This window comes from Myxocyprinus asiaticus, chromosome 42, assembly GCF_019703515.2.
Source record: "Myxocyprinus asiaticus isolate MX2 ecotype Aquarium Trade chromosome 42, UBuf_Myxa_2, whole genome shotgun sequence".
Lineage (NCBI taxonomy): Eukaryota > Metazoa > Chordata > Actinopteri > Cypriniformes > Catostomidae > Myxocyprinus > Myxocyprinus asiaticus.
Genome location: NC_059385.1, coordinates 5,696,452 through 5,711,965, shown reverse-complemented (window position 1 = coordinate 5,711,965; position 15,514 = coordinate 5,696,452). Strand labels below are relative to the sequence as shown.

Below are 15,514 nucleotides of genomic sequence, written 5' to 3'. Positions count from 1 at the left end.
GAATGTTCTGGGTTCAAAAGAAATTAGGCTCAACTGACAGCATTTGTGGAATCACGTTGAAGACCACAAAACTTATTTCAACTTGCCACTAGTTTATTTAAAAAAAGCAAATATTGCAGAGTAAGGCACTTTCAATAGAAGTGAATGGTGCCAGTCCATAAACATTTAAATCAAATGAACATTTTTACTTGATGTAAAGTTGATATAAAAAGTTGATATAAAATTAAAACATAACTGACCCTTCGCTAAGCTCCACCCCTTTAGTTACGGTTGTTTGCTCTGACAAGCTCTGCAGAACTCCCCATTGGAATGAATGGGAGATTGCCGTGAAGGACACGATTTTTGTCAAAATATTCTTATAAACGGAATGGATAATATTTTTATGTGGGTTGGTATGAAGAGTGACATCGTAAAGCATATTTATTTATACGTTTTTTGTAGAAGAAATTGTTAAATTACACAGTAATTTGATAAAACACTGTGGAGACTGTGAATCAGAATCAAGGTCACTTGATAAGAGAAAAACTTCATTTAATAGCAATTACACATCTAATAACATTAATGTAAGTGATCAGAGCTGTTTATAACATCTCATAATGCACTCATTTTGATGCTGTGAACTGTTTATTTACTATCACTTTTACTATGACTTGAATAAATGAATTAACATCAGAGATTATTTAGCAGAGACGGGCCACTTCTATTTAAATGAATGGGAGAAATTGGAACGCTCAACCAAGGAGCTCTGAGCGCCCAATGGTCAACGGATGTAGAAAGGAAGTCCCACCTTACAGTTAAAAGAGCCTGTCATGACTGGAAATAGCCTCCTGAGAGCGTTCCAAAGATGGCCGACAGTGGACTGACTTGTAGGTGTCGTTGCAGATGTTCATTTGGGAATGAGGGCTGAAACAGTTTAATCCACAACATTCTGCTCTTCTCCAGATTTATTTAAAGATAATATTGAAAAAGAAAGAAAAACACTGCAGGTATCCTCTCTGGGTAACTCGTGTCACTATTACAAATGACCCGGTAACAAAGTTTTCTTTTACATTTCTTGGATTATTTCGATAAAATCCCACTTAAAAGTACTCAAACATACAGTACATTACTTCCATAGGCTCTCATTGGAAAATAGCAAACGCATGTCAGAGTAATGGTGGCAGGGCAACAGTTCCTAAGACAGGATCGGTCAGATGTGCTTTTAAAGCAGGGCTTAGCGAAGGGTCAATTGAAATAGATATTTTATGGTTATATACAAAGCTGTGTTCTTTGCTGTCCAGCCAAGTAATGAAAATTTAAGAGAAAAAATGAACAGCCTTTTTCTTTAAATACAGTCAAATTACATGTCATGTCAACTACCCTGCTTCATTCTCAGGCCTCAGATTTGTGTAAAAAAGCTGGCAGATGGTTTGCGTTCCCCAGGCTGAATCCAGTTTTAGTTCGTTGAGTTTGTTTCTCTGGAGATGCAGCGATTTGATAATGAATATTTAAGCACATGGTTTAATTAAATGAGGTCCTGAATTCGATTCTCACTTACTGTACTGACAGTTCCGCCCCATGTAATCTCCGGGACACTGGCAGGTGTAGTTCGCTCTCAGGTCTGTGCAGCTGCCCCCATTTTTGCACGGATTCCTCTCACATTCGTTAATGTCTGAAAAGATAAGCAGACATAAATCATCCGCCGGCTGTACAATTTTTCACATGAAATTATTCATCAAACGTGATTACCTGAAAATGGCTTTAAAAGGTCAAAAATAAATTCTCATTATCTATCCACATTGATGAAAGTGCTTATTTACTTACTAAGAGAAACAAAATACACAGAGGAAATTTTTTTGCTCAAATGTTGCTTTCCAGAGACTTAATAGAGTTCTTAATAATGTTTTATTGAAGTATCAACTTTGTCTTCTATGTTTCTCCTTAAATGCTTAAGGAGAAATAAAACTTGATACAATTGAAACAACTGTTGTCATACAGAATGGGTACAGTGCTTTAAAATTTATGTGTAATGCCTAACTTTGGTCTTGGACTTTTGATTGCAGACTTTGTTATCTAGGCAAATCAGAGCACAGTTTGAGACATTGTTGAGATCTCCCATCTCCCAGATAGTTTTGGTTCTCCTGTATTATTACTACGGTTTTAACATGAATACCTATAAACCCCAAATAATTGCGAAGGAATGCAAAACTATTTAAGAAAATAAATTCCCCTCTTGTCCTCTAAGGCAGTGGTTCTCAACCAGGGGGATGGGGCCCACTAGGAGCCTCAGCACACTTCCAAGGGGGCCTCAAGATGACTTAATATTAATTTAAAATAAGAAATATTAAAATAATTAAAATAATCCTATTTAATTAAAATGCTAAAAAATACTTTAAGATGCATGCCTACAAATTATAAACAGACTCTTTCTGAAACTTCTAGAATCAAAAATTATTCATGATTAATTCATTTAATCACACACGTCTAGTTTTGGGCGAGGGGGCCTTCAAATATTGACAGTGGGGAGCCTTGGAGTCAAAAAGTTTGAGAACCACTGCTCTAAGGAGCGCCATCATTTTCCAATGTGTGCGGATTATTCCAGTACTGTTTACTTCAAAACACAAATTTCTTAAGAATTCTCTGTAGACACCGAACAGATCAATGCTGCTAGAAAAGCTTATAGTTTCCTCTCTCAAAATCATGTTTCAGGAATATACCATCAGCATCTCCTCTACGCCCTTAAAGCAACATTGACCTCCGTGTCTGATTTTTAGTTCGGAAGGAACTCAAGAGACTTGTTAAAGACAGCAAACGGTGTGAGCACCAGAGCAGAAATTCAGCAAGGTGGAATTTGGGCTCAATTTCGTCAGGTATCTGGCAGAGATAAATCGCACCTTTGGGTTTACCACAGCAGAAAAGCACTGGAGGGGAACAACATGAGTTACTGGAACACCCTTTAAATCCTCAGCTTAAGCAGGACCATCTCATGAGAAATAAAAGTATGGGCGTAAATAACAAATGAGGGATTTAAGGATCTTTAAATCTGATAGTTACTGTAGATAGTAGATACTGATCCTTTCAATTGAAATGAAATGAAAAGGGGTGCCAAAGATATTCTAAATATACCCCCAACACTGATGAAAATGTGAATGGTGCTTGTCCATGAAAAAGTCACCGACATGATGCTTGGGTGTTGTGGGTGGTTGTGAGTGTGTAACTACTGTATGTGGTCGATAAGGTGTTCTGAGTGAATTTGAGCATGTTGCTGTGGAGTTCTGGGTAGTTGCTAAGGTGTTCTGGGTGGTTGCTAAAAAAGAACCCACCCCCAAGTCTCTATATTTTGGTCACTATAAATAAATAATCCTTCAGTGCAAGTCTTTGGAATTTCTTTGTCCATTTTATCATTGACCAAAATCATAAGTCTGATTGCTTAGATTGTTTTTTTCCACTTGCACCATTTTACACCCTTTCTCTTACTTATAAAAAAAAGTGCAACAGTGTGGTTCTGTTCCTCAAATAATTATTTTAAGATTTACACATTTCAATTTCATAAAAAAAATTCCATCAAATTGAATTAAATAATCTTTAATAAAATAATAACAAATAAATAAATAATATTAATTAAATTTAGTTAAACATTACACAATAAAATTGTATGGAATTATGGAAAATTAAAATACGTAAATCTTAAAAATAGGCTAAACAATTTTTTTAGTGTAATAAATATACCTTTCTTTTTCTCCATAGGTGATTGATTTTTGACAATAACTTAAATTTAAAGACAGATCATGTGCTCCCAGGTATACTCAATTGTATAAGCTTCTGTTGACGCCATCAGTCAGCATTATTTAAATGTCTTTTTTATGTGTTTATTAGTGAAATTCCTGGTGTAGAACTACACTACCCATAAGCCTGAAGGGCTATGATCCACCAGTCAGAGAATCACGGCAAACAAAGTGTACCATAAGAGCTTTGCCCGCTTCCATGATGCACTGTGACACAATTTCTATACTTATAATAATCATCTTTAAATAAATAGTTTCATATTTTTCAATCATTTTTAATTTGATTGTCATTCGCAATGCTCCATGGGATTATAGTTCATGCCCTCATTAAGGAGTTATGTACCTTTTGTCTTTTTGTCAGATTTTCAAATATTTTATTGCTTCAAATCAAAGTTTGTAATGTTATAATTCACCTCAGAGCTGGTTGTTTTGTTTCATGGCTTTGGAACTCTTTTATGAAGGATTTTATGAAATCCCTTTGGAAGAAATGAATGGAAAAAATACTTCCAGAACCAAGATGGCTGAAAAAGTGGGTGTGCACTTGTAAAGGGAGCCAGCTGGTACATGATAGCTGTGGGGTCTGTGCAAACCTCACTCCCCTGGCCTCAAGAGGCACACTAGCGACTGACACTAGAGGCTGTAGCCTTTAGCCTCCTTGTTAGCTTGCCCGCCTCCCATGCCGGCTTATGCCGGTTCGAATACCACTCTGAGCAGTTCAAGCAGTACTGGTTACACACTGTTGCGCTCTATTAAGCAGGCTGTTTTTTTTTGTTTTTTGTTTTTTTTGCTACAGTATCTTTAAGAGTTAAATGACACCTTTTATGTTTGGCTAACATACAGGCATAGTTCACACAGTCAATTGTCAGGGCGGGTCAAGTGGCCAAATGCTGAATGGGTATTGATGTGTAAAAGTAGACCGTTGTATGTTAATGTGCTGATGATTGTGATGTCATATTTAGATTTAGATTCAATAAAAGGTCTTTTAAACTGGGGATGGAGCTTTGCATTGTGAACGTTTAAGTATCCACATAGTAAATTGAACTCAGTTCAGTAGAGCAAGGAAAATCCTGTTTTCCATGACATGATCCCCTTTAATGTTTAGCAGAACACATAGGTTTTTTTTGTTTTTTTTGGCACATTCAGAGTGGAGAAAGACCATTGGATTCAGCCTTTACTATAGTCATGTGCATCCAAGCGCCACTGTCAGTTACGATAGAACACACTCGAACTGATTGGTGGGATTTCTTCCGTGAGACCAAAGTCCAGCCAGTCATGCAAGTGAGTGGGGGCGGGGGTTGGCTTGGTCAGCTGTTACGCTGGATTTGTGGTGCTGCTGTACACCTCTTCCTGAGTTAAACATAGAGCCTTTCAGCATATAAATTACATTTTAAGATGTTATAGTCCCTAGTTGCTCCTCCTAGACAGAAGTGGTTTAGCAAACAATTTAAGCAAAGATATTTTATTGCTCTATATTCAAATGCTTGCATTTAATTTCTAAAACATACATATAAAACTCTTAGGATCCAGTGTCCTGGGTTGTGCCATGGCTAGTAGGTTAATAAAGTCAGGGAAACTTCACACATCGTTATAAGCCTGTGTTAGATGATTTCAGAGAAGATAGACAGCATCTGGAGGTAGGAAGGCATCAAGTCACATTCAAATCCAATGTTCCCATTGAAAGGTATGGCTGAAAGTAGCAAATTAATTTATAAATGTCCATTATATTTTTTATTTAATGTAGTCATTAGATATTTGTTTGGTTATCTCTCTCAAGTTCACTTCAATTTATTCTAGATTAAATCATGTTTAATGACATGATGTTATAATGCCTTGGAAACCTTGGAAGATTACTTAGGAGGTACCTTCATATAAAATCTGTTAAGAAGTCCCAACCTAGTCTTGCCACTGTATATTGTAATTTATGTAAATGTATTATTGTAATTTACCACTATATAAATGAGGTGTTAATTAAATTAGAATGTAAACACAAGTTATAGCAAAAGTATACTAAGATTTGTCATGTTTTTTTGTTTGTTTGTTTGTTTGTTTTTGGAACACAAAGTTTTGGATGCCCTTGTGTTTAAAAGTTTCTAGAAGCAAATTTTAAGAGTTCTAATAAATGCCTTGATTTGTAAACTTTGTAACAGATATTTCTGAAGGTAATTCAAATGGGTCATGCTATGCTTCCCACTTTGTTCCAATTTTGCCAAGCTTCCTTGTTGTTTCATTCTGAATTTGCCGGCTTCTCAAACAAATAATTTTCCAACACAGAGGCACTGAAGGGGCCAGTCATATTTTAGCTGGGGCCCCGCCCCTAGCTCCACCTTTGTAGACAGTGAATCGTCCTTTATGGGGCCATCGATGCTGTGAAATCTAATTATTATGACAAAAACTCATGGGGGCCTCAAGCAAATAATGAGACCCTAATGTCATCCTCCAAGAATTTGACCAAAAAAATTGTGACATCTTCAGCTGTGCCATTGAGTGTCTGAGATTTCTAGGGCTAGTGCTCAGTCTGTTTGTAACCAACCCCCCACTGCCAGGCAAGCATCAGTGTCTTATCTTAGCTTTAGTTTCACTGCAGCATTAATTATAGACTACTGTTAAAAGTCAATTCAGGAGACTGTGCAAATTAAGGTCACAGATGCACAAGTGCAATGTGTATTAGGCTCTGCATGCTCTGTGAAAAAGTGCAGCATCTTCTCTCTCAACCCAAGCCATGAATAATGGAAACAGTGTGAGGTAACCACAGAAAGATGAAGGAAAACAAAACACTAAATAAAAACTTTCTGACAGCTAGCTCATAGATTAAAAAGCATATATTTTTTCATGTCTTTATTTATCATGTACTTGAAATGTTGCTGACTGTTTTGGCATGAGATTCTTTTTTTAGATGAAACACACCAGAAAAAAAGGACATGCTATAAATTCAGCGATTGTACTGGAACACAAGCAGGGGCGGACTGGCCATTGGGATAACCGGGACTTTTCCTGAAGGGCCGGCTGCGAAACGGGGCCGAATGGGCCACGATAAGCTGAAATGGGCCGCCGTGTTATGCAGAATGGGCCACAAAATGGTGCCGCGATATGCCAAAGGGGGCAGCGATATGCAGAAAAGGACAGCGAACTTTTGGGCCAGATTCCAAAATTCCAACCCGATCTAATAAAGAGTCGTACTAAGTTCATTGTTCATTGCTATTAATTTGTACAAACTGTACACATGCAAATCCCCTGATGTGTAATGCGGAAGTAAGCAAAAGTTTGCGTGTCAGACATTATGGACATGCTTATTCGTTTTATGCCCTAACCCAAATGCCATCTAAAACTAACCATAGAGTACAGTCCGTAAGTATGATCTGTAGCGTAAAGAGTATGTTGTGTATGACGGAAGATTTAGCCACAATTTAGCCAACTCAAATGTATCTGTACGATTTCTCCATGAGAGTGTGTTGCAAAATTTTGAGAAATTAGCCAACAAATACACAGTTTTGTTATATGCTTGATGAGTTTCCTTATTTTCACTAACTATAACAAAATAGTGATCAATCCGTATATTGACAATATACTGTAAAAAAAAAACGATTAATTTGCTCATTTAATATGGCCATTTTATCATTCTCTGCATTTACATCGACAACCGTCACCTTATTTTCAAATATTTTTAGTTAATTTTGAGTCAAATGTGTGTTAAATGAACAGTTAAGTGGTCATTATATAAATGACCACAGAATACAGAATGACCACAGAATGCTGCGATTGACCAATCACAATCAAGTATTCCAGACAGCCATGCAATATATACAATATTGGTATTTTACCAGTCATTGGCAATTCTGCTCTCCAGATATCAGCATTGAAAAGCCCATAATGCATGATCACTACATACAGTAGTGAATGGTAGTGAATTATCCATGGAAATGTCCATTTATATCACACTGTAGAATGGAAAATTCAATGAATCAGATGCAACTTTGATTCTTAGAAGTTTCTTACTGTGTTGGCAGTGGACTCCGTCAAAGCCAGGTGGACACTTGCACACATATCCAACAAAAGTGTCGCCCCGGTACGTCTTACTGAGTTCACAAACCCCTCTGTTGTGACAGGGGTTCAGATGGCAGGGCCCTAAATCAGGGAAGCAAACCATGCTGTAGTATTAATATAAGTATTAAGGCATTTGGAAGGGTGGTAACACTTTATTTTGATGGTCCCCCTACAGATATTCAACTGACTATAAGTAACTTATCAACTGACTTGCTATAGCTAGTAAACAGTGTTTCAACAAACATTCAGTAGACTTTCAGTAGCCTGTATATAGATCTTTATTAATGACCTACTTACATTTCTTTGCTTACCTGCTCGTTTTTTTATTTCACCTTTAGTTACCCAAAGGTTTTCTAGAAATGCTCTACTGACTGTTTGTTGCATATGAATTTCCTATCAGTACAGAGTCACTTTAAGGTAGTATCAACTGTTCATCTATAGTTACCTAGGGACCATCAAAATAAAGTGAACATCTAAAGAATACAGTTAACTGACTGCTACATGTCTCCTTTTTTGAAACAGACTATCAACAGATGGTAAATACAAGTACTGATAATAACACATGGGAATAGCAGTACCACATTGCAACCAGCACATAGATTGTATGTAAAAGAAATGTACAGAAGTCATTGTTTTATCCAACAATTTTAATGAACTGATGTTCTCAACAATAATGTAGGTAGATAATTAATAAAGATCTAGATACAGGCTACTGAAAGTCTACTGAATATTTGTTGAAACACTGTTTACTAGCTATAGCAAGTCAGTCGATAAGCTCTTATTTTGCTGTTATACAGGCTATTGAAAGTCTACTGAATGTTTGTTGAAACACAGTTTACTAGCTATATCAAGTCAGCTGATAAGCTCTTATTTTGCTGTTATACAGGCTATTGAAAGTCTACTGAATGTTTGTTGAAACATTGTTTACTAGCTATAGCAAGTCAGTTGATAAGTCACTTATAGTCAGTTGAATATCTGTAGGGGGACCATCAAAATAAAGTGTTACCTGCATATCTAATTAAAGGGAAGCATATGTTTAAATAGGAATTAACAAATGAATGGAATTTGAGACTGACATAATTTATATTCTGGACTAGTATGAGCATGAGCCATCTGGCCTCTATATCAGGGAATTCATATCTGGAGTCTTGTGAACAAACTCTCTTAATCTTGTGTAGATGAGGTTGTTGATTGAACGTAGTAAAACAGACCATTTAGGAACTTTTAAATGTACAAACTCACCAATTACAGATGGTTCTTCCCAGCCTGATACTGTTGAGAAAACAGAAAATATGTCTCAAAGTCTGGCTTATTATTGGAACTATTTTAATTTCCAACAAACCATATAGCCAACCCAAGAACCCTATACAGCCAAAAATGTTTTTTGATAAGAAGAGGGTTCTTTGTTGAACCTAAGGCCTTGTCCACACTAGCATGTTTATATTTGAAAACACATTGATTTTGCTACATTTAAACCTTTCATCCACAATGGAACTGCGTTTTCCTCCACCAAAACGGAGATTTTCGAAAAGGTTCTCTATAACCACATAATTTGGAAAACGGTGATGTTAGGAAACTGAAAACAGAGGTTCCAAACTCAAACGGATTAGTGTGGACGTGGCCTAAGGTTCTGCAAAGAACCCCTGAAGAAACTGTATTTTTAAGATTGTGGAGACACAATGTTAAAAAAAACATCTAAACCCTGTGAACTCATGGCTGAGACATTGTCAGGCCATTAGAAACATACAATTTAACCGAGAGGTTAGATAACATTCCACCTGTGATAAAATGTGGTCTTTAGTCTAAGTGAGGACACTGCTTAATCAAATATCGGGAGACCGGACTCACAGTATAATGCTTATTGTAGAAAAATGTCTCGGTTACATATGTAACCTCGGTTCCCAGAGACGAAAGGAACGAGACATTGCGTCTGGAAGCTGACGCTATGGGGAGTGTTCTTCTGTACGACCTATTTGGAACCTTTCTACAATAACGCTAATTCTAAAATTGGCTATGGTGTTTAAGCCCCGCCCTTTTAGGCACGAAGCTGTCCAGTATAAAAGCGGGCACGCAAACACCATTCCTCCGAATTTTCCGACCGAGGGACAAAAGCGCATCATTGGCGACTTATATATACCACTACTGTTCGAATCAGAATGTGGTGATTCACGATGTCAGAATGAAAAGCTCTCAAAGCTTTGCCTGTTTCACACCTGTCCAGGTGTCAAAAGTCGGGCGTCCATCACACACCGTGCCCCAACCTGTGTTGGATGCATCTGAGGTCAACACTTTCCTTCTGAAAATTTGACCCAGCATAACACCCTGTTGGTAGAAGGCCGGCGCTGTCTATGGTGCTAGAGCAGCCAGACAGCAGCAAGTCACCACGATACGCATGCACCAGAGGCTCCAGGCACAATGTGGAACATCGCTTGAGTCAGTACTGGAGAGGTCTCGTGTAACAGACCTAACAGTATGACAGCAGATGCTACCACCATAAAACCCAGCATTCCCTGAAATGACTTCAGTGGTGATGTTTTGCAGTTTGAACTGAGACAGACACCGAAGAGTGGTCGTTCGTTAGGTGCGCATGCATGCTCACGGAGCTGAGACAAACTCCTTAAAAAGGAGATTTACTGGCTGGGGAAAAGTGTGCTTTTCGCCCAGTTGACATTAGACTACATTTTCCATTTGGCAAAGCAGCAAGTCTCTGTGTTCGCTCAGTAGTGCCACTGATTGGCTAGTAATAACCAATCGCTAAGGTAATTCAAAACACGCACACCGTTCATTTTCAATGGGCCATCAATACATTTTGTGAATGTACAGAGAGCCAGAGACAGACTGAAAAGAAGGACTTTAAATTGATACGCAGTTCCCTCGAACGCTAATCTAAAAAGCCACCTGTAACGCGGTACAATTGGTACATGAAGTATGCGTCCTTCAGATCTATTGACACAAACCAGTCCCAAGGATGGGTATGCGATAAGATCTGTTTCTGAGTTAAACTTTTGAATGGGCACGTCGCGAGCGCGCGTTTCAAGCGTCTCAGAACTATAATGGGTCAAAGCCTGCCGTCCTTCTCCAGAATGAGGAAATAACCACTGTAAATCCCGCTGTGTGTGTCACAATAAAAAAATTTTGTGAGAAGACTGTGAATCTCTGCACGCAACACCGGCACATCCTGTGAAGCGAGGTGGCCGGCGTACAAACTGAATCGTATGACTGTGCTCAATCGTTTTAAACACCGGTCTGACACGCCCATGAGGGCTTGCCATTCATTTGCGCAGCAGGACAGCAGGCTTATTAATTCATCTGAAATTCATCTCTTTTGCGTTCTTTGCGAGAAGATTGTGTATTTCAACTCGTAACACCGGTGACTTCGGCTGGAACCGTGGAAGACAGAACACCATTGAAATGGGGCAGCCGACATGCAAATTGGATTGTATAACCATGTTAGATCGTTTTTAGCACCTAGTCAGAAATGCCCGTAAGGGCTCACCATGCGTCCGCATAATGGGACAGAGAGCAATTTGGTTTGTACATTGTATGATATAATGTGCCGCTCACCATTGGGAAGTGGTTCTGCATAATGTGTGGGCTTTGAAGTGGGAAAGCTCTTTAATGAAAAAGTGTGAGTGTCTCGTGCATATGCAACTAGTGCTGTACTCTTTTTTTTTTGCATTCTTTATTGTATGTGATTGAATGTGAGACACAGAAACAACATACTGTACAACATTTTGAACAATATTCCTTTCCTGACAAACAGCAGTGGGGAAGAGGGGCGCTGAGGAGGCTGCCTTCATTTGGGCCACGGCATGCTTGGCTTTACCGGCGGCGACATTTGGCGGTGCTGAGGCAGCAGGCATGGGGTTTTTAGCCCAAACAGAGCAGGAGCGAGCTGGTTGTGATGAAGTTCTGCTCCATTTTGGCATAAAATGTCTCATAGCCTGTGAGTGTTGCTGAGTCTTGATGTAACGCTCAGCAAATCTATCCACAGATCCGCCGAAAAGGCCGGCTTGGGACACCGGAGCATCAAATAGTGTCTTTTTCCGTCTCTGGATCGTAGCCTTGCTCGTCCATTTGCTTGAGGAGCTTAGCTTGGAAAACTTGGAACTCTGCCATTGTGTGGAGTGCTGAACCAACTTAGCCCGCTGCTGAGTATGCTCTTCCAGCCAGTGCGGACGTTAGTCGACACGGCTTGGAAGGATGAACAGGGCGTGATTTCCACACCCTGCTACTCGCCAGGCAGAGATGTGCCGCTACCGCCTCTTCCACAGGGGGAAGTTGGGCATAACCTTTGTCTTCCCCATGGTCCACTTTAGTGAGGAGAGTGGAATTCAAGTATGTCGACTGCGAAGTAGTTGAAGGCTTCTAGATGAGAGATGAATCGCTGTCTTGAAGGAAGAAAATTCTGAGGAATGTTGTTTGCGTGCCCGCTTTTATACTAGACAGCTTTGTGCCTAAAAGGGTGGGGCTTAAACACCATAGCCAATTTTACAATTGCCGTAATTGTAGAAAAGTTTCAGCTAGGTCGTATAAAAGGACACTCCCCATAGTGCCAGCTTCCTGATGCAATGTCATGTGTACTGAGTCATAAGGGAACTCCATACTCACAAGAAACATTTTCATCGGTTGGTGTACTGGGACAGTCAACACCATTCTCACAAGGAACCGGCTCACACACCTCGCCTACAAAATAAGATGAGATGTAAACAGAACACAAATTAATTTTCTGATCAAAGAAATATTAATAGAGAGTCATCATGTCTAAAACATTGTAAAGTGTGCCACAGAGCATACTGTGAATATTTAGGCTAATGCACGGAAGTTTGTGATGTTATCCTTAGCTATGTCAACATTTTGAACTAAATTATTCGGCCACAGGAATCTAAAGTATAACTATGGGTGTTTACACAAGTGTCAATGCTGGGTTCAAACTTTGGAATACAATTATTGACTTTAAAAGATGTAGCGCAGGTGTCCTAATTAAACATTACTTGAATGTAAAGTTTTGGACACAAATATATAATTTATAAATAAATCTATAGACTTAAAGGAATAGTTTCCCCAAAAATGAAAATTCTCTCATCATTTACTCACCCTCATGCCATCCCAGATGTGTATGACGTTCTATCTTCTGCTGAACACAAACAAAGGTTTTTAGAAAAGTATCTCAGCTTTGTTGGTCCAATCAATGCAAGTGAATGATGACCAATACTTTGAAGCTCCAAAAAGCACTTAAAGGCAGCATAAAAGTAATTCATACAGCTCCAGTTGTAAAACCCATGTCTTCTGAAGCAAAATAATTGGTGTGGGTGTGAAACAGATCATGATTTAAGTCCTTTTTTACTATACATTCTCCTCCATGCCCAGTAGGTGGTGTTATGCACAAAAAATGTGAATCAACCGAAAACAAAAGAAAAAGTGAAAGTGGAGATTTATAATAAAAAGGACTTAAATATTGATCTTTTTCTCACCCAAACCTATCACATCACTTCTGAAGACACTGATTCAACCACTGAAGTCGTATGGATTACTTTTATGCTGCCTATATGTGCTTTTTGGATCTTCAAAGTTCTGGTCACCATTCACTTGCATTGAATGGACCAACAGAGCTGAAATATTCTTCTAAAAATAATCATTTGTGTTCTGCAGAAGAAAGAAAGTCATCCACATCTGGAATGGCATGAGGTTAAATTAAATTTTTGGGTGAACTATTCCTTTAACATTTTAAGTGTTTATAACTCAAACGATTGAGAACAAAATTGAGGCTATGGGGAATACTCATAATCCCTTGTGCTTGAATTATTTAATTATGTTTCCTTGTTCAAAGGGAACTTATAGTGACATTTAAATAGTTGTTATTAAGAATTCATGGAGGTTTTAGCTCTTCTGTGGTATTATGTTGTTTTGTTGCAAATAGTTGTTTCATATGATGACACCATTAGGGTAATCTGTGTCACCTTTGGTTAAGTTCGACCCTGTTAACATATGCATGAGCAACTGAAGTACAGGTGTCTATGCATTTCAATGGAAAATTCAGTTTATGTAATAATTGACCTAGAATCAGTTATAATCTTCTTAATTTGAGCCCTGTTATTGTATGATCTAAATTTATGTTAATTTAACTAAAATGATTAAGTTGAAACAACAATATTTAAATAGCAAATCTTAGTTAAGTCTTCTTGCATCTAGTTGCCATAACTTAAATGTTAAGTAAGTTAAGTAAACTTAATTACACAAGTTATGAAGATGCCATTACTCAATTCAACTGAGTACAGTCAGCTTATTAGGGTTTTCAATGTAATGGACTCCAGAAATAACAATTTAAACATTACTATAAACTGAGGGTTTGTTTTTTTGTTTGTTTTTTTTTTTGTTTGTTTTTGTTTTTTTGTATTGGTCATATTTTTGTGTCCCTGGAAAATATTTAGACTCTGAAAGGGTTAACTATAGTATTATGAAGGAAACTATCATTAAAATAAACATTGTATTATTATTTTTAATGAATTACATGTAATCATTTAAAAACTTTTACATGACTAACAGGTATGACTTAGAAACAAGAGGCTCAAACTAAAAACACTGCACTATCATAACAACTGTTACATTATAACAACACTATCCCGAAGAATAATTTAATTAAAACTTTGGTGGCGTTCCACATTGAGCCATTCTCTATTTAAAGGTCAGCCTGAGATGCAGAGAATGACATTTCAGAGAATCACACTGGCTTAATCTATTACAGTAAAACACTGTGGCTTGGAGAAGATAACAATGTTTTAATGTCTCCATTGATTTGTGCAGAATGACCTCTGGGCAACCTCAATGTAACATCAAACATAGATGATGACAGCCCATCTCAAATTACTCAATCACTTTAACATGTATCTACAAAGCACATATTTTATTGAGGCAGTTGCGCTTTCGTTAATATCGTATTAATAGCATGAATAGAAGTCTGTAAGAGGGTGCTGATAAAATCATAAGCTCGAAATAACCCGACATCTCATTATCATATCCCTCATGAATTATGACTGAGGACATTGGAATAAAACTGAACTGGACCTTGTTGATGCGTATGATGCCCGACATGTAAATAAACGCATCACACGTTGTCTAGAAGTTCTGCTATGTGTTATACTCTTAAACCTGGATGTATTGTGTAAATGTGAGCCGAATATGAAACATAGTTTTTGTCCAGTGAACTCACCCGTGGATGTCGGATGTGGGATGGACGCGCCAATGCGGACAAGCAGGAACAAAAATAAAGGCACCATCGCAGGAAACTCGTTTCTGTTTGCTGTTTCAACCGTAATTACCTCAATCCGTCTTGTGTTCCAGTTGTGATGCAGATAGAATCGCAGTGCTCTGGGTGAAGGATGTCCTGTGACGCCGCTGTGTATCTGAGCACTGATGCTGCTGTGCTGCTTCTTACTGCAGTGAGGATGGAAGAGAGTCCACACTGGCAGAAGACAGGATTCACAGCATCAGATTCATTACACTGAAGCATACTCGAATACTATATAGTATATCTACTATATTGCATACCACAGTGTAGTAGGAAGGAATATTATATATAGAAAAGAAAAGAAAAAAAGGGCCACTCTAAGTCTTTTTTTTTTATTATTATTTTTTTTTTAACTTTCCAACATCTCGCATGGCCACATGGCAACTGTAAAAGCTTTAAATGTCTAAGGTAAAATATTGAA

The 15,514-nt window shown here is 38.0% G+C and overlaps 1 protein-coding gene across 1 annotated transcript in view; it reads right to left on the bottom strand.

Annotated features, from left to right (window-relative positions):
- edil3b (EGF-like repeats and discoidin I-like domains 3b) overlaps window positions 1–15,253 on the bottom strand; it is a 33,420-nt gene extending 18,167 nt beyond the window's left edge. The window contains exons 1-5 of the mRNA XM_051683873.1: window positions 15,016–15,253; window positions 12,417–12,491; window positions 9,048–9,077; window positions 7,758–7,886; window positions 1,538–1,651 (exon numbers count right to left, since the gene is read on the bottom strand). Coding sequence (XP_051539833.1) covers window positions 1,538–1,651; window positions 7,758–7,886; window positions 9,048–9,077; window positions 12,417–12,491; window positions 15,016–15,082 — 415 coding nt within the window. The 5' untranslated portion in view covers window positions 15,083–15,253. The remainder of the gene's footprint in view (window positions 1–1,537; window positions 1,652–7,757; window positions 7,887–9,047; window positions 9,078–12,416; window positions 12,492–15,015) is intronic.
- Between the last annotated feature and the right edge of the window lie 261 nt (window positions 15,254–15,514).